Source organism: Chlorocebus sabaeus, chromosome 12 (assembly GCF_047675955.1).
Source record: "Chlorocebus sabaeus isolate Y175 chromosome 12, mChlSab1.0.hap1, whole genome shotgun sequence".
Classification (NCBI taxonomy): Eukaryota; Metazoa; Chordata; class Mammalia; order Primates; family Cercopithecidae; genus Chlorocebus; species Chlorocebus sabaeus.
The window spans coordinates 104,123,115-104,142,580 of NC_132915.1; the positions used below are offsets into that span (position 1 = coordinate 104,123,115).

The following is a 19,466-nucleotide window of genomic DNA, read 5'->3' on the forward strand; positions in this document are numbered from 1 at the left end:
AATAAATACTCCAAGCCTCCAAAGATTCCTGCTTTTCCCTCTTCCTTTGTAATTCTTTCTTTTTTCTTTCTTTCTTTCTTTCTTTTTTTTTTTTAATGCAGGCATCTAATTCCTTTGTAATTCTTGATTGGGAAACCTTTTTTTCAACATTAATCTATCCCTTCAAGCAGAGACAAGGGAGGTCAGGAAGGAGTTAGCTAGACCGGGCGGTGGGGGTGTGGTTTACTGAGGAATGTTCCAAGCTTAGGTGAGGCAACAGCACGTGTTTAAATCTTCTGGAGGCCAAAGGAAAAAAAAAAAAAAAGAGGATAAGTTCTCAGTAGGGGCAGGCCTGTCTACCTGGGGGTTTGGGAACGAACTGGGGGATAGGCTGCAGGGGTTTTACATGAAACCAGGAGGTATAGAAAGCACAGGACTGCTTTCAAGATAGACCTTGCCCCCTCCCCCAAAGCCAAGAGTGCCCCTGCAGAGCGAGGCAGAGAGCAACTAAAAGAAATTTCTCCTGATTGGAGGGTGGGTGGGATGAGGCTGGGGGAGGGGGCTGGGGTGTGTGTCCCACTGTCATGTAAATATCCCTTCCAGGCAGGGCGGCTCCAGTGCAGATTTAAACCGCTGGCACCTGGGGCAGTCTCAGTGTTCAGCTTGCTTCCGGACGGGTGAGGAGACTCGTGGTCTGGTTCTAGGACTTCCCTAACAGCATGGCCCCTAAACGCCAGTCTCCACTCCTGCCTCAAAAGAAGAAACCAAGACCACCGCCTGCTCTGGGACCGGAGGAGACATCGGCCTCTGCAGGCTTGCCGAAGAAGGGAGGTATGTTTCCGCGCTAAGTTTTATTGGAGATTTAAGGGATTTGCAAGGATTGACTCTCTGATTTTTCCCCCCCAATCCCTCTTGAGATGTGACCCCTAAGCGCCCCTGAAGGGTTTTAAGCCTGGGATGGTGGATTAAGTTTACGTGAAGAACCAGAAGGGACTAGACTGGGAGAACGGCAGTGCACGGGAGCTCATCCCTGCCCCCAACTCAAAACTGACCCCTGAGCTTGTCTCCCCAGCCCCCAAACTTCCTCCTCTGGGGCTCCCTTTCTTGGCAAGGGGCACTGCCAGCCAGCCTGAGGCCCCTCCTTCACCCCCCACATCCAGTCAAATGCCCGATTCCTGGTGGTTCTACCTCAGTATCTCTCAGATCTGTCCACCTCTCTCTCTGTTCTTGCTGCCGACGGCGGCCCACAACTCTGGCCTGAATCTCTGCCACCTCCTCATCTTGGCTTCCAGCTTCCTCCTCCTCCCCTTCAGCCTGAGCATAGCCAATCACGTGGCCCACTCCCCGGCTTAAACCCCTCCCTTGCCTCCCCACGTCCTCCAGGTGCTCAGAAACTTCTGGGGCCCGCCCACCCAGTCCCTGCCGACCTCTCTGGGTTCACACTCCTGAGACTCCCCACCTGGAGGCCTCCCTCAAGGTGGTATCCTTCACCTTGACCTCCTGGGACTCTACCCTCTGACCTCGGGGCCTAGATACCCACTTGTCCTTTCCTCTCCTTACCTGTGTACCACCTCCAGCTCTCTGCTGGAAAGTCACTTCCTGCGGGCATTGTGTGAGCCCCAGCACTTGAGAGTTAGGAGTCCCAGAGTCACGTGCCCCACCCTCTTATCATTACATTGTAACCATCAGTTTCATGCATGCTCTTCCCCCCTTTAAACTCAGAGGTGAGGGCTGCATTTTGGGACACATAGCTGGAGCTGGATACACAGTTGACTGTTCTGGTGATCAGGTCTGGCTCCTAGGGGAGGGTTGTGGTGGAGACTTCGTGGGCTGGGTGTGGATAGGCCCAGGGCCTGCAAGCAAGCGGGAAGTTTTGATTGGCTGAGGGCAGGCGACTCATATGGAAGAAGCACTGACGAAGAGTCCTACCTCAGGGCTCAGTGTGGACCCTTTTCTTCCACATGGGATGCGGAGACCTCCTGCCCAGCTTGAAACCTACCTTGCTGGGTGAGTCACGTAAAACAACCTGTGCTTGTTTTCTCTTCTATAAAATGGGATCCACAGTACCGATCTCCAGGCTTGCTGTGATTTGAAATCTAAGGGAAGCACTAGACAGCGCCTAGCACATCATCGGTGCTCTAGAGCGTACTGTGCGCAGCAAAATGTGGATGAGTCTTCCTAGTCTCCTTCCAGTGAGCTTCCTGGGAGCATTAACAGGACTGGAAGGGATGGAAAGGTGTGAGGGGGTTCATCTAAACCCAAATAACAGCTCCTGCTGCTTAGTAGGCACTGATGGCGTGCCAGGAGCTGTGCCAAGCACTTCTCTATCCTGACAGCCGTATGCTGTGGACATCCCAATTTTACAGATCAGAACAGGAGGCTCAAAGAGATGTGTGTGTTGTAGGGGGAGATGTTCCAGGCTCTGGAGATTTGTTGGTCTGTGCCTGGGACATTGCAGCACTGTGGGAAATGCCAGCCTCTCTCTGTTTCAGTGTTTCTGGCGGTGGGGTTCTGTCCTCTTCAAAGGGAGCCGGGGGCCAGGCGCGGTGGCTCATGCCTGTAATCCTAGCACTTTGGGAGGCCGAGGTGGGCAGATCACCTGAGGGCAGAAGTTTGAGACCAGCCTGGCCAACATGGCTAAACCCTGTTTCTACCAAAGACAGTTAGCCAGGCGTGATGGCACACGCCTGTAATCCCAGCTACTTGGGGGGCTGAGGCAGGAGAATCGCTTGAACCCAGGGAGTGAGCAGTGAGCCGAGTTCGTGCCATTGCACTCCAACCTGGGCAACAAGAACAACAACAACAAAAGAAAACAACCAGAGGGGCCAGGAAGGGGAGGAGAGAGGAGAGGGAGGAATTCTGAGTGAGGGGAGAGGCCAAGGAGAGAGAATGCAGAGCTACTGGCATTGGAGACAGGGAGAGAGCAGAGTCCTAAGTGTGGATGAATAACCTCTCAGTGTGCCCCCAGCTCGTCCGTGTTTACTGACACCCCTGGCCCTTTTGCTTTCTCTTTCTCTTCAACTTCCTAGTGTGCTCCTCACATTTATCTTGAGAAGCACTGTGTGGGGAAGGGCAGGAAAAGAGGGGCAGGGAGGGTTGGGAGGCTAGAAAGGGAAACTGAAAGCCCACTCCCCCATCAGAAGGCATTACAGGGTTCCCTGGGACCCCTGCAGGTGCTTGGGAAACAGGCAGATCAGGCACTCAGGAGATGTTGTGGGTCAGGAGTGACCCTGTGGGTCAGGTTTTGAGGATGGAAGCAGCAGCCCTTGGCATAGTGTTCTCAGACAGACTCAGCCCAGGAGTGGGTCGTGAAATCACTTTGGTGGGGTGTGCCCTGCATTTTAAATAGGAAATTAGAATCACACCACCCTTGGTAAGGGTAAGTTTTGGTTTGTGTGTGCTAGGTCATGATGTAAAAAGTACTTCTAACTAACTGTTGGTGACATTAAAAAAAATTGACGCGGGGTGCAATGGCTCAATCTTGTAATCCCAGAGCTCTGGGAGGCTGAGGTTGAAGGATGGTTTGAGCTCAGGAGTTTGAGACCAGCCTGGGCAACATGGTGATACCTCGTCTGTACAAAAGACAAAATAAATTAGCTAGGCAAGGTGGCAGTGGCGCTTGCCTGTGGTCCCAGCTACTCAGAAGGCTGAGGTGGAAGGATCCCCAGAGCCCAGGAGATCAAGGCTGCAGTGAGCCAAGGTTCTGGGCGACAGAGAGAGAGAGACCCTGTCTCATAATAATAATAATAAAATAAAAATAGAAAAACTGTTTTAAGGTAAGGGCTTTGTCCATTGCTACTTGGTTTAGAATCTTGGTTCTGTCACTTGCAATGAAATTTAGTTTATGCTGGGCACGGTGGGTGGCTCATGCCTGTAGTCCCAGCACTTTGGGAGGCTGAGGTGGGCAGATCACCTGAGGTCAGGAGTTTGAGACCAGCCTGGCCAACATGGTGAAACCCTGTCTCTACTAAAAAATACAAAAATTAGCTTGTTGTGGTAGTGGGCGCGTGTAATCCCAGATACTCAGGAGGCTAAGGCCCTCACTTAGCTTGAACTTTAAGAGATGTTGGTGAAAAAGATGTTGCTTGAACTTTAAGAACTGATAGTGGGCTGGGCGCAGTGGCTCATGCCTGTAATCCCAGCACTTTGGGAGGCAGAGGCAGGCAGATCACCTGAGATCAGGAGTTTGAGACCAGCCTGGCCAGCATGGTGAAAACCTCTCTACCAAAAATACAAAAATTAGCAGAGTGTGGTGACACACATCTGTAATCCTAGCAACTCAGGAGGCTGAGGCAGGAGAATCACTTGAACCCGGGAGGTGGAGGTTGCAGTGAGCTGAGATGGCACCACTGCACTCCAGCCTGGAAGACAGAGTGAGTCTCAAAAAAAAAAAAAAAAAAAAAAAAAAAAAAAGAGCCAATAGTAAAGTCTGAGTCTGGAAGGCAGAATTCCAACACCACGTTCTGGTTAAAAATGCTCAAAGAGAGATTTCAGGTATTTTTTGTTTTTGTTTTAGAGACAGGGTCTTGCTCTGTCACTCAAGCTTCAGTGCAGTGGCTGCATTGGGGCTCCCTGAAGACTGGTACTCCTGGACCCAAGCGATCCTCCTGCCTTGGTCTCCCAAAGTGTTGGGATAACAGGAGTGAGCCACTGCGTGGCCAGGATTTGACACTGGCCAGCGTATCACTAAAATCAACAAATGGTGCTGGCCGGGAGCAGTGGCTCACGCCTGCAATCCCAGCACTTTGGGAGGGCGAGGTGGGTGGGTCACCTCAGGTCAGTAGACCAGCCTGGCCAAGGTGGTGAAAATCCATCTCTACTAAAAATACAAAAATTAGCCGGTTGTGGTGGCACGTGCCTGTAGCCCCAGTTACTCGGGAGGCCGAGGCAGGAGAATTGCTTGAACCCGGGAGGCGGAGCTTGCAGTGAGCCGAGATTGCGCCACTGCACTCCAGCCTGGGGGACAGAGCAAGAGTCCTACCGTCTCAAAACAAACTAACGCTACTAATCAGGGTTTTTCAGGCTTTTTATGGTTCATGTCTTGGGGAGTTAGAGGGACCGAGTGTGGGGCATCCGCATTACTTGAAAAGTATTATTTAAACAAAATGCTTCAGCCCTCCTTAGTGGTTCAGAGCTTTGACTCTCAAGTAGACCTTGTTGGCCCCTTTCATCTCTGGGAACAGAATACCGCCTATCGCATGGGGCTGTTGTGGGGCCTTGGTGAGATAACCGTGCCATGCGCTGCTGAAAGTGGCATTTAACGCTCAGTATGATTCTTGCAGGCACTGGGCACTGCGGACTAATGTGGTACTCCCTGCCTTCACAGGACTTCGAGTTTAATGTGGCTTCAGTGTCGTAACGTTTATCATTTCATAACAGAAACGGGTTCAGAGAGGAAGGGTGACTTGCTCAAGGGTACAAGCTTGCTGGGCAGGGCTTGGACTAAAACCCAGGAATGGCCCTGCGCGCGAACTACACAGCCTGGGGCTTCGCACACGAGCCCGAGTTTGAGTCCGATCGGCAGTTCCCCATCTGGCATCCAGGATGGGGTGCCCCCTGCTTTCTCCACGAAATGGAAGGCGCCAAGAGGCCGGGCGGAATTCGGGGCCCCCACGCGAGGCCGGGCCTGTACTTTCGGGGTGGTGGGCGCCCCGCTCCCGGTGCCCCGTGGAGCAGGGAAGCCGCTTGCTCACCACGTGACGCCCCGGCCGGGGCACCCGCGCCTCCGCGCGAGGCCCCGCCCCCCGGCCCGCCGCGCGCCAGTGTCCTGGGTCGGGCCTGAGAGGGGAGAGCGGGGGAGGGGACGCGGCGCGGGGGGCGGCCGTGCGTCGCCGCGCGCCTTCCTCCCGCCTCTCGCCCGGCCCTGTGTCTCCGCGCCGCAACTCCGCCCCCTCATCCCGCCGCCCAGGCCAATGGCGCCGCGGCGCGATCCTCCCCGGCCAGAGGCGGAGCATCTGCGCGGGGCCTGGCGCGCCTGCGCCCTGCGCCCGCCCCTCGCCGTAGGAGGAGGTGGAGGAGGAGGCGGCTCGGGAGAGCTAGCAGCGAGCTGGCTGGATCGCCAAGCGCGAGTGAGGGAGCCGAGCCGCCCGCCGCCGCCGCCGCCTCCGCCTCCCCTCCGCTAACAGGAGCCCGGGCCGGGGCCCGGCACGCCGCCCCAGCCCGTCCCTCGGCGTCAGGCCGCGAGGGCAGCGCGCGCGAGCGAGCGAGGGGGAGGGAGAGCGAGCGAGCGCCGGGAGGAGGCGGCCGGACCGAGCGGGCGCCCGCGCGTGTGGCGTGAGGGGAAGCCGCCTGCCCGCCCCCTTCGCCTTCCCTTCTCTCCCCCTCCCCGCTCCCCCCCCGACAGCGGAGCAGCACCATGTCGGCGCCGGCGGCCAAAGTCAGTAAAAAGGAGCTCAACTCCAACCACGACGGGGCCGACGAGACCTCAGGTGAGAGCAGCGAGCCCGGGGGCCGGCCCGCGCCGCCATCTTCGCCGCCCGCCCGGCCGCAGGCCGCCGGCGGGGCCCGGGGCGTGCGCGGGGGGCGCCGGGCGGGGGGGCGCGGCGCGGCCGGCTGGGGCCCGCGGACTCGGCGCCCTTTTTTGTGCGCGGCCGGGCCGGGGGCCTGGGTGGCGCCGCGGCGGCGGCCGGCGCTGCGAGGCGGGGGCGCTGCGGCCTGCTCGGCGCGGGCGGAGGAGACCCCCCCTTCCTCTCCCCCCTCCCTCGCTCTCCTCCCCCTCCCTCCCTCCCGAGAAGCCTCTCTTTATTGTGCTCCGCCATGATGCCTCGCTCCCATCAGCCGCCGCCGCCGCCACATGGTGCGGCCGGACGCGGCCCCGCGCCCGACCTCCCGCGCGGTTCCGCTTCGCGCCCGGCCCGCGGCGGCGCCCCCGGCACTCCCGCCCAGAGGCTGGCCCCGGCGGGGCTTCTGCCTGGAGCTGGGGCTGGGTGGGGGCGCGGGGAGCACGCGGCCGGCCGCGCGCTGGGCCTTGGCCGGCCGGGAGGATGCTCTGGCCGGCCTGGGCGCACTCCCCACGTGGGGCGGCCGCCCCGTCGCACCAGCGTGCGGAGAAACCTGGCGCCGCGACCAGTGTATCGGGGGTCTTGGAAATGGCTAAGAAAGCTGGCCTCAGCCAAGGAGGCTCTCGGCAGGGGGGCTGCCAATCCCGGGATGGTTACCGGAAATGAACCGCGCGATCTGGCCCCTTCACACCCACTTAGCTTTGTAGGGGGGTTGTAGTCTTTACAGGACAAAAGGGCACCTATTCCAGAGCACACCCCCTTTTTTTCCTCTCCCTTCTGTGCCTCACTGCTTTCTGATCTAATATTTGCTCCCAGTATGTGCTCCAAAGTCGTGTGGGGCCGTATCTGAGGTCCGCCCGCCTGAATTGGGTTGGAGGGGTTCCTGCTCTGAGAAGGTGAGGGCCGGTGTGTAGGATGGTGCTCGGTGCCTTTCCAGTCTTTGTAGGCGTGTCTGGTGTCTTCATTGTAATAGCAGAGTCGTCAACTTTCTATGAAAGGTAGTTTTACCTTGATAGGTGGTAGTCGTGGCCTAATTTGTATCATTGTCATGGCTTTAGTTTCCATATTCTAGTTAGCAGCTGCTACTGTTCTTTTGCAAGTGTATAATGTGAAATAATAAACGTGAAGACTTCTGAATAAGGTTATTCTGTATCTTTCATAGTAGAAACCTTAATGATCGGTCTGTTGTAGTGAAACTCTTTTAAAAGGCGCTATAGAAAACCAATTTCTGAGTAACCCAGCAGACAACATGACTTGTGAATGGTCTTTTAATTAAATAGAAATTTGTCAGCTACAAGCATGAGCATGTGGAACACTTACCTTTGTAGTAGGCGTTTTTGTTTTAATGGCTTTTGGAATATTATAGTATTGACATCTGGAAAACTAGGTAAATTTACCGTAGAATTTAAGTTTTTTGCTTTTTTTTTGCAGAAAAAGAACAGCAAGAAGCAATTGAACACATTGATGAAGTACAAAATGAAATAGACAGGTAACATTTTTCTTAATATACTTTGGATAAGTTTTCTGAGATGTGTCTAATGGCCCGGTAATCATTGAAGCTGTGGTCAAATCTATCCACTGTCAAAGGGGAAATGATTCTAACTTGGTTGGAAATACTTACGTAGACTTACGTAGATACAGTGTTTTTTGGTGAAGTGATTGTACAAAGTGTTTGATGAAAGTACATTGACCTTACAAGGTTTGGGTTTGCTTTCAAAGACTAAAAATTGCAGTGTAGGTCTGAATTGCAGTGTGGGTCTTCTGATGGTTTAGCAGTGTGGCATCAGTGGTTGCTCTAACTTGCCTTACAACTTTGTTACGGAATTAGCCACTTTATTTAGAAATTGTGCTTGAGGGAAACAATTTAAATGGGACTGGAAATAGAATGGGTGAAGTAAATACACGCAATGTTACCAGAGTGTTGAGTTTGGGCACTCTTAATAGTTATTATTACTGCGTGTTTATTGATAAATCAAACAAAATTGCCATCTTAGTTTTGATTTGAATGTTTAAACTAGGTGATAATGGTTATTGTGATTTAGTATTTTGCATGGTTCCAAAGCTAGTAAGTAAATATACACATCTGTAATCTGAAGCAATTTTTTAATTTGTTAAATACTATCATTATCAACATCTCTTTTCATTTGCTTCAGACTTAATGAACAAGCCAGTGAGGAGATTTTGAAAGTAGAACAGAAATATAACAAACTCCGCCAGCCATTTTTTCAGAAGAGGTCAGAATTGATCGCCAAAATCCCAAATTTTTGGGTAACAACATTTGTCAACCATCCACAAGGTATGTTTTGGACAGGGCATTATTAAAGGATAAATAGTGTTTCTTCGAATGGAGGAAGCTTGGTGAAGACCTAGTCCAACATGTTGGGTCGCATGCAACAAAGACAGGCTGGGTGCAGTGGCTCACACCGGTAATCCCAGCACTTTGGGAGGATGAGGTGGGCGTATCATTTGAGGTCAGGTTGGAAACCAGCTTGGCCAACACGGTGAAACCCTGTTTCTACTAAAAATACAAAAAAAAAAAATATGCTGGGCGTGGTAGCGCACACCTGTAATCCCAGCTACTCAATACTTGGGAGGCTGAGGCAGGAGAATCACTTGAACCCGGGGGGGGCGGAGGGGAGGTTGCAGTGAGCCGAGATTGTGCACCATTGCACTCCAGCCAGGGCGACAAGAGCCAGACAGTGTCTCAAAAAAAAAAAAAAAAAACTCAAAGATGGGAAAAGACTTGCAGCTACTGCTTTCTATTCTGTTTAGGAGAAGCTATATTCTAATTGCTTGATGAAAGATAGTGACAGTCTGACATTGAGCAATTGCCTTTAGTTAATAATGGGTTTATAAAACCAAAGATTCTAAGTTTGGAAAAATTTTAAAGGGATCAGTTAAATTGTTGTTAGTGTATGCCTGTTGAAAATTCAACTGACCTGTAATTTTCTGGCCTAGTGTCTGCACTGCTTGGGGAGGAAGACGAAGAGGCACTGCATTATTTGACCAGAGTTGAAGTGACAGAATTTGAAGATATTAAATCAGGTTACAGAATAGATTTTGTAAGTATCTCTAACTTAATCTTGTTTGCCACTGTGGAATTTAATGTGAGCTTTGGTTGGACCTGTTCATATTTCTAATCTTTCAATTTCAGTATTTTGATGAAAATCCTTACTTTGAAAATAAAGTTCTCTCCAAAGAATTTCATCTGAATGAGAGTGGTGATCCATCTTCAAAGTCCACCGAAATCAAATGGAAATCTGGAAAGGTATGCTTTGAGGAATTATTTGACAAAAATAGCATTTTAGCTATTTCACTTTAGTTTTAACCGCTTACAAGTGCTTGATACGTTGGTAATGTGGCTAAATAGAAAACCTTAAAATATAAAACGTTCCAGTGTGCTGAAGCCAAATATTAGAATAATTTAAGTTCTCATTAGATGTTACAGATGTAGGCAGGAAGATCTCTTGAGCCTAGGAGTTTACCCTGGGCAACATAGACCCTTATCTTCCAAAAAAAAAAAAAAAACAACAACAACAAAAAAGAGAAAATCTAGCCCAAGTTTAAGAATTGAGAACTGGGGCTGGGCGCGGTGGCTCAAGCCTGTAATCCCAGCACTTTGGGAGGCCGAGACGGGTGGCTCACGAGGTCAGGAGATCGAGACCATCCTGGCTAACACGGTGAAACCCCGTCTCTACTAAAAAATACAGAAAAACTTGCCGGGCGAGGTGGCGGGCGCCTGTAGTCCCAGCTACTCGGGAGGCTGAGGCAGGAGAATGGCGTGAACCCGGGAGGCGGAGCTTGCAGTGAGCTGAGATCCGGCCACTGCACTCCAGCCCGGGCGACAGAGCAAGACTCCGTCTCAGGAAAAAAAAAAAAGAATTGGGAACTGGGGCCGGGCGTGGTGACTCATGCCTATAATCCCAGCACTTTAGGAGGCTTAGGTGGGCAGATCACGAGGTCAGGAGATAGAGACCATCCTGGCTAACATGGTGAAACATGGTCTCTACTAAACATGGTCTCTACTAAAAGTACAAAAAAGTAGCTGGGCGTGGTGGAGGGCACTTATAGTCCCAGCAACTCAGGAGGCTGAGGCAGGAGAATGGTGTGAACCCGGGAGGCGGAGCTTGCAGTGAGCTGAGATTGTGCCACTGCACTCCAGCCTGGGCAACAGAGCAAGACTGCGTTTTTTTAAAAAAAAGAACTGGACTAAATTTTTTGTTGTTGTTTTTTCTGCAGTGGTGACTGAGCTCTTCAAATGGCTTGCCATTTCTCAAAATCATTTACATCTGTGTTTAGGTAGTAAGACATAATTTAGATATTTGAGCTGTGTTGTGCTAGTGGCTGTTACAGTGGAACAAATTTTATGGAAAACCAAATTTAGTTGATACTATCTCTACCTGCTGTACAGTTTTATAATTGCTCTTAGGTAATAATAATAGTGTATATAGTATACTTTTTTTTTTTTTTTTTTGCTGAGCTTTTGGGGAAAATCTTATTTTTTAAATTATAGGGAGTATTGGTGTTATAGAGAGATTGTATCAAAAGCTCTTCCGGTATTCATTTAGGATTTGACGAAACGTTCAAGTCAAACGCAGAATAAAGCCAGCAGGAAGAGGCAGCATGAGGAACCAGAGAGCTTCTTTACCTGGTTTACTGACCATTCTGATGCAGGTGCTGATGAGTTAGGAGAGGTCATCAAAGATGATATTTGGCCAAACCCATTACAGTACTACTTGGTGAGTTGAAATACTCATTTATTCAAGGTTGGACTTGTCTCAGTTTAAAAATGAGTCCTTACGAGTCCTTACACTGTGGTCGTGTTTTTTTAAGGTTCCTGATATGGATGATGAAGAAGGAGAAGGAGAAGAAGATGATGATGATGATGAAGAGGAGGAAGGATTAGAAGATATTGATGAAGAAGGGGATGAGGATGAAGGTGAAGAAGATGAAGATGATGATGAAGGGGAGGAAGGAGAGGTAAAAGAAAATTTGGCTAACCCCGCAAAGATAACCTTTAAAGAATTCACCATGTTATTTTGGGGGTTGTATATATAGTGTGGTAGAACTGACCAGAACTGATTGTGGAAAAAATAAGCCATTTTGTTGTTCAAGAATTAAGGAAATGTTTGATAAGCATGTGGTACTAATGTTTAACTAGTTGGGTTTTCTTCGTTTTGTTTGTTTGTTTGTTTGTTTTTGGTTAGTCTTATGACCACCCAAGCTTGTTTTTCTCTAGCCAGTACTTAAGCAATATAGGCAGTGTAGCTGGTCAAATTCTGACATCTCTGAAATAATAAAGCTTCACATATTTTCGACAAACTGCACAATTCCTGAATAGGCGAATTAGGATAGGTTGGTTTTATTTCGGATTATTTGATCTGAAATGTGCCTGATTTGGTTAGAACTGAAAAGTTACTAATAAGCAACATCAACACGGGTGTTCCCTTCGAACGGATGCAGCTGACTTACAGGTTTAGAAACTGGAGTGCTCCCAGGGCATATGTTCTGTGGGGTCCATTGTGGTCCATATGAAAGCAAGTCTCAGCATTAATTGTGAAGATTAACTGCCCACTTTTTCTTTCAGGAGGATGAAGGAGAAGATGACTAATAGAACACTGATGGATTCCAACCTTCCTTTTTTTAAATTTTCTCCAGTCCCTGGGAGCAAGTCGCAGTCTTTTTTTTTTTTTTTTTTTTTTTTCCTCTTGTGCTCAGTCACCCTGTTCTTGAGGTCTCTTTTCTCTACTCCATGGTTCTCAACTTATTTGGGGGGAAATACCTTGAGCAGAATACAATGGGAAAAGAGTCTCTACCCCTTTCTGTTTGAAGTTCATTTTTATCCCTTCCTGTCTCAACAAAAACTGTATGGAATCAACACCACCGAGCTCTGTGGGAAAAAAGAAAACCCTGCTCCCTTCGCTCTGCTGGAAGCTGGAGGGTGCTAGGCCCCTGTGTAGTAGTGCATAGAATTCTAGCTTTTTTCCTCCTTTCTCTGTATATTGGGCTCAGAGAGTACACTGTGTCTCTATGTGAATATGGACAGTTAGCATTTACCAACATGTATCTGTCTACTTTCTCTTGTTTAAAAAAAGAAAAAAAACTTAAAAAAATGGGGTTATAGAAGGTCAGCAAAGGGTGGGTTTGAGATGTTTGGGTGGGTTAAGTGGGCATTTTGACAACATGGCTTCTCCTTTGGCATGTTTAATTGTGATATTTGACAGACATCCTTGCAGTTTAAGATGACACTTTTAAAAATAAATTCTCTCCTAATGATGACTTGAGCCCTGCCACTCAATGGGAGAATCAGCAGAACCTGTAGGATCTTATTTGGAATTGACATTCTCTATTGTAATTTTGTTCCTGTTTATTTTTAAATTTTCTTTTTGTTTCACTGGAAAGGAAAGATGATGCTCAGTTTTAAACGTTAAAAGTGTACAAGTTGCTTTGTTACAATAAAACTAAATGTGTACACAAAGGATTTGATGCTTTTCTCTTAGCATAGGTATGCTTACTATGACCTTCCAGGTTTGACTTGTATAACATCACTGTCAAACTTTGTCACCCTAACTTCGTATTTTTTGATACGCACTTTGCAGGATGACCTCAGGGCTATGTGGATTGAGTAATGGGATTTGAATCAATGTATTAATATCTCCATAGCTGGGAAACGGGGGTTCAATTTACCATTGGTTTCTGAAAGTGTTCACATCATTTGGGATACCAGATTGCTCAATACTTTTCTGGGTATATTGTGCCCTTGATTTTTATCTCCAAGTGGCAGTTTTTAAAATTGGCCTTTTACCTGGATATAAAGTAATAGTGCCTGCCACCACCATCCAACAGACCTGGTGCTCTAATGCAAAGTTATACATGGGACAGTTGCTGGCATGTCTTCATTGGCTATATAAAATGTGGCCAAGAAGATAGGCTCTCAGAGTAAGAAGTCTGTGATGGTTAGCAGTAACTGTCCCTGCTCTCTGGTATAAAGCTCTCAAATGTGACTGTGAATCTGGGTGGGATAAGGGACTCAGCTCTGTCTGCTCAATGCCATTGTGCAGAGAAGCACCCTAATGCATAAGCTTTTTAATGCTGTAAAATATAGTTGCTGAAGTTAAATGCCACTTTTTCAGAGGTGAATTAATGGACAGTCTGGTGAAATTCAAAAGCTTTTTGATGTATAAAACTTGATAAATGGAACTATTCCATCAATAGGCAAAAGTGTAACAACCTATCTAGATGGATAGTATGTAATTTCTGCACAGGTCTCTGTTTAGTAAATACATCACTGTATACCGATCAGGAATCTTGCTCCAATAAAGGAACATAAAGATTTTTTTTGGACTGGGGTCATTCTCCTTGTTTTGTAGAGGAATGTTAACTTGCTATTGGATTTAGAAATTGTTGTATTTTTTTTGTCTTCACATCATTAGTGACTGGGGAAGCGTGGGCTAGCGCTAATGGTATAACATTGGTTTAGAAAGCTTTGAGCTGGTCGGTGTACAAGTAAAGGATAAATTCAGATATCTTACTTGGATACAGTTTCTGAGAGGGCGAGTATAGCATTTTCATTTTGAAGTCTCAAAAGGACTTTTTCACTGGGAAGAAAATCCAGTAAGGTGGGTGCTGTTATCTGCAGCTTGAGCTACACATAGTCAGCTGCAGTTCAGATATTTTGAGACAGTAGACATTTACATGTGTGGATGTATACAGTTACAGTATATAATAGTTGTCAAAATGGTCCTATACTGTTAACCTCTTAACTGCTTAATTTGGAAGTTAAGTTTTATTGGCATGTATAGGAAAAATTGTATGGAGCTTGGTACTCCTGTGGTTTCAGGCAGCCACTGGGGCATCTTAGAATGTATCTCCTTTGGATAAGTGGGGCTACTGTAGTCATTTGAATCAATATCCACAAGCCTGTGATACTTTTTCACACACTTAACAGTGAAACTTCAACTAGTGATTTTACATGCTGGTGAGATTCTAGGGCTGTCATGTTTCTTTATTTCGGGGAATGTCAAAAAGTGGGAGCCCTTTAAGGTAGTAGTTCACTCTCAACTATTGTGATCTCCTGAGGTGCTCCTAATATCTGTGAATCTGTAAGAGAACTAGGCTGTGAGAAAGCAAAATGGCAACCTTAATGTACCAAAAAATTTAGTGCACAGTAGCCGGCATACCTTGTGTCCAATTGCAAGACAAATTCTTGGGCTGGTCTTTAGTGTGTATTAGAACGGGCTCAGCTCCTTTTCTCAAGGACATTTGAAAATAGAAAATAGAAGCTGGGCACAGTGGCGCATACCTGTAATTGCAGTGCATTGGGAGGCCCAGGCTGAAGCATCGTGTAAGCCCAGGAGCTCTAGGCCAACCTGGAAGACGGGGACATCCCATCACTACCATAAAAAAAAAAAAACGGGTGTGGTGGCACTAGGCTAATTCTAGCTACTTGAGAAGCGGGGGCAGGAGGATGGCCTTAGCCCAGGAGTTTGAGGCTGCACTGAGCTATGACTTTGCCACTGTGCTTCAGCCTGGGTCGCAGAGCAGCAGCAGTTTACTTTTTAATAGGCCTGAGGCAAAGGGCTGCAGAATAGCAAGGACTTTTAAAGTGGAGGGTATGGGCCAACTGTAGTTGTATGACATTGTGTGCTCAGATTCTACCAGACAAACCAAGATAAAAATGGACTGGTTGTAGGGCCAGGTGTGGTGTCTCACGCCTGTAATCCCAGCACTTTGGGAGGCCGAGGTGGGAGGATCACGAGGTCAGAAGTTCGAGATGAGCCTGGCCAACATGGTGAAACCTTATCTCTACTAAAAGTACAAAAATTAGCCAGGCATGGTGGCATGAGCCTGTAATCCCAGCCACTTGGGAGACTGAGGTAGAATTGTTTGAATCCAGGAGGCAGAGGTTGCAGTGAGCTGAGATCATGCCACTGCACTCCAGCCTGGGCGATAGATTGAGATAGTGTCTCAGAAAAAAAAAAAAAATTGACTGGTTGTAACACTGAGAAGGAAAAAGCTGTATGCATGGAAGGGGGAAAATATTTCCTCATGCAGTCTGTTGACAAGTTTTAGGTTCCTTTCAGTTGAGTTATAATTTTTGTTTTTTGTTTTTTGAGACGGAGTTTTGCTCTTGTTGCCCAGGCTGGAGTTCAATGGCGCGATCTCCGCTCACAGCACCCTCCGCCTCCCCGGTTCAGGTGATTCTGCCTCAACCTCCCGAGTAGCTGGGATTACAGGCATGCGCCACCACGCCAGGCTAATTTTGTATTTTTAGTAGAGACAGGGTTTCTCCATGTTGGTCAGGCTGGTCTTGAACTCCCGACCTCTGGTGATCCACCTGCCTCAGCCTCCCAAAGTGCTGGGATTACAGGCGTGAGCCGCCGCACCCGGCAAGTTATAGTCTTTTAAGGCCAACTGGCTAGAAAGTTGGTTTGCACTATTCACAGTCCACTGAATGCTGAACACTAATTTCCTAACAATTCCAGTCTTAAGAAGTATTATCACCATCAGAAGTAAGATGCAGCTACCTGGTCAAACTCACCTCACCCAACAGTCCAGGACTTGGCTTCCCTGTGTAAACACTCCCCTGTGAAACACTTCCCTGTGAAAAACAGTCCCCAGGTCGGGCGCGGTGGACCACACCTGTAATCCCAGCACTTTGGGAGGCTGAGGCAGGTGCATCACGTGAGGTCAGGAGTTCGAGACTAGCCTGGCCAACAAGGTGAAACCCCATTTCTACTAAAAATATACAAAATTAGCTGGGTGTGGTGGCACGTGCCTATAGTCCCAGCTACTCAGGAGGCTGAGGCACAAGAATCGCTTGGACCTGGGAGGTGGAGGTTGCAGTGAGCCAAAATTGGCACCACTGCACTCCAGCCTGGGTGACAGAGCAAGACTCTGTCTCAAAAAACCAAAAACAAAAAGCCACTTTCCAACCAAACTTGGAAAACCATCAAATGCAGCTTCCTGCCTGCACTGAGTGGATAAATGAGCCGGGAGTTGAGATGTGAGCACCCTCCTATGGAGAGTTATCTCAGATTACTCTTGGCTTCCAGAAGTAACACTTAGCCATCATGGCAAATATACTTTTTTTTTTTTTTTTTTTTTTGAGACGGAGTCTCGCTCTGTCGCCCAGGCTGGAGTGCAGTGGCACGATCTCCACTCACTGCAAGCTCCGCCCCCCGGGTTCAAGCCATTCTCCTGCCTCAGCCTCCCGTGTAGCTGGGACTACAGGCGCCCGCCACCGCGCCCGGCTAAATTTTTTGTATTTTTAGGAGAGACGGGGTTTCTCAGTGTGAGCCAGGATGATCTTGATCACCTGACCTCGTGATCCGCCCGTCTCGGCCTCCCAAAGTGCTGGGATTACAGGCGTGAGCCACCGCGCCCCGGCCGCAAATACACATTTTAAAGGGTTAATTAGCTGGCTGGACTGACTGCACCACTAGGTAATTCCTAAAAGGTGCGGAAGCCTTGTTAGTTTGATTCCTGGGTTTTTGATCAGCTGAGGTGAGAAGTTGAGGGCTTTTTTACTCCTTTATTTTACTTTTTTAAGAGATGGTGTCTCACTATGTTGGCCAGGTTGGTCTTGAACTCTTAGGCCTCAAGCAATCCTCCTGCCTCATCAGCCTCCCAGAGTTCTAGGATTACAGGCATGAGCCACTGGGCTTGATCAACCTTCTTGCTTCTAAATGATGGATAATAGCATTTCTTTGACCCCCATTTTATTTTATTGTATTTATTTTTCTCAAGACAGAATCTTGCTCTGTTGCCCAGGCTGGAGTGTAGTGGCGTGATCTTAGCTCGCTGCAACCTCTGCCTCCCAGGTTCAGGCGATTTGCCTGCCTCAGCCTCCCAAGTAGCTGGGACTACAGGTGTGCGCTACCAGCTACCACACCCAGCTAGTCTTTGTAATTTTTTATTTTTTATTTATTATTATTATTATTATTTTGAGATGGAGTTTCACTCTTGTTGCCCAGGCTGGAGTGCAATGGCGCGATCTCGGCTCACAGCAACTTCTGCCTCCCAGGTTCAAGCCATTCTCCTGCCTCAGCCTCCAGAGTAGCTGGGATTACAGGCATGCGCCACCACGACCGACTAATTTGTATTTTTAGTAGAGACGGGGGTCTCTCCATGTTGGTCAGGCTGGTCTTGAACTCCGGACCTCAGGTGATCCACCCGCCTCGGCCTCCCAAAGTGCTGGGATTACAGGTGTGAGCTACCGTGCCCGGCTGTAATTTTTTATTTTATTCTTTTGTTGTTATTGAGATGGAGTTTTGCTCTTGTCATCCAGGCTGGAGTGTAGTGGCGTGACTGGCTCACTGCAACCTCCACCTCCCAGGTTCAAGCGATTCTCCTGCCTCAGCCTCCCTAGTAGCTGGAATTACAGGCGCCCACCACCACACCCAGCTAATTTTTTTTTTTTTTTTTTTTTTTTTTTTTTGTATTTTTAGTAGAGACCGGGTTTCACCCTGTTGGCCAGGCTGGTCTCGAACTCCTGACCTTGTGATCCACCTGCCTTGGCCTCCCAAAGTACTGGGATTACAGGCGTGAGCCACTGCGCCCGGCTAGCCTTTTTATTTTTTACTTTTTTTTTATCTTTATTTTTTTGTTGAGACAGAGTCTCGCTTTGTCACCCAGACTGGAGTGCAGTGGCCGGATCTCAGCTCACTGCAAGCTCCGCCTACCGGGTTCACGCCATTCTCCTGCCTCAGCCTCCCGAGTAGCTGGGACTACAGGCGCCCGCCACCTCGCCCGGCTAGGTTTTTGTATTTTTTAGTAGAGACGGGGTTTCACCGTGTTAGCCAGGATGGTCTCGATCTCCTGACCTTGTAATCTGCCCGTCTCAGCCTCCCAAAGTGCTGGGATTACAGGCTTGAGCCACCGCGCCCGGCCGCCTTTTTATTTTTTTAGTAGAGACAGGGTTTCATCATGTTGGCCAGGCTGGTCTTGAACTCCTGACCTTACGTGATCTGCTGTCCTCAGCCTCCCAAAGTGCTGGGATTACAGGCATGAGCCACCACGCCCAGCCAACCCCCATGTTAAAGAACCTACTATGTGCCAGGTGCTTGTGTTAATGTCTAGACCTCAACAATTCTAACGTGTAAATGTCACATTTTGCCTCTGATTATTAAATCTGGGCATGTTTCACAGAGCCAGGTTGCCTTTGCTTATATGTCAATGCCACTTGGTTGACTTCCCATAGCGGGACAACCCAGCATTGTCCATGGCTCAACCAATTTCACCTTTTTTCCAGTCCATTGTGAGGGAAGTGATTAGTGCAAAGCACAACATGTGGCTTCCTTCAGTAAGCACCGGAGCCTGTCTGTTCCAAGTCACACTGTCAGTACTTGACCCTTCATCACCTTTCCACCTCCTGGAGGACGCTCCTCCACAAAGTCCTGGCACAACCTCCCATAAACGCAAGATGCCAGGACGGGCTGAATGGCCTGCTACAGACTAGGCAGTGACCAGCACACCTCCCTTGGGCTGAGATAATGGTGGCTATTTCGCCAGCTGTGTCTTTTCTCACATGTGGATGGATGGGTTTTTTAGGGTAAAGCCCTAAAAAGTGGCACGGGCTGAACCAGCAAGCTCAGTCTGATTAAGAGATGGGCCCAAGAGAGATCTGGTTCATTCACCTGTAATTTGTAATTTATCATAATTTGGGGTGAGGATTTACTTTTTCCACAAGTATACATGTTTTTTTGTTTGTTTGTTTGTTTGGTTTGGTTTGTTTGTTTTTTGAGACCGAGTTTCGCTCTTGTTGCCCAGGCTGGAGTGCAACAGCATGATCTCAGCTCACCGCAACCTCTGCCTCCCGGGTTCAAGCGATTCTCCTGCCTCAGCCTCCTGAGTAGCTGGGATTACAGGCATGCGCCACCATGACCGACTAATTTTTTGTATTTTTAGTAGAGACGAGGTTTCTCTGTGTTGTTCAGGCTGGTCTCGAACTCCCGACCACAGGTGATCCGCCCGCCTCAGCCTCCC

General features: G+C 48.7%; 1 protein-coding gene across 2 annotated transcripts; it reads left to right on the forward strand.

Moving 5' to 3' along the window:
• Positions 1-581: 581 nt before the first annotated feature.
• On the forward strand, positions 582-13,815 carry SET (SET nuclear proto-oncogene). 2 transcript variants are annotated; one of them, XM_037995325.2, is made up of 8 exons: positions 582-810; positions 7,911-7,968; positions 8,633-8,775; positions 9,438-9,541; positions 9,634-9,747; positions 11,048-11,218; positions 11,313-11,459; positions 12,067-13,815. In XM_037995325.2, exons 1-8 carry the CDS (start codon positions 699-701, stop codon positions 12,088-12,090), a joined length of 873 nt encoding a protein of 290 aa, XP_037851253.1. In that variant the 5' UTR covers positions 582-698; the 3' UTR covers positions 12,091-13,815. The 2 variants fall into 2 exon arrangements, with proteins under 2 accessions (XP_037851253.1, XP_072878082.1); XM_073021981.1 differs by lacking the exon at positions 582-810 and adding an exon at positions 5,970-6,407.
• Positions 13,816-19,466: the final 5,651 nt, after the last annotated feature.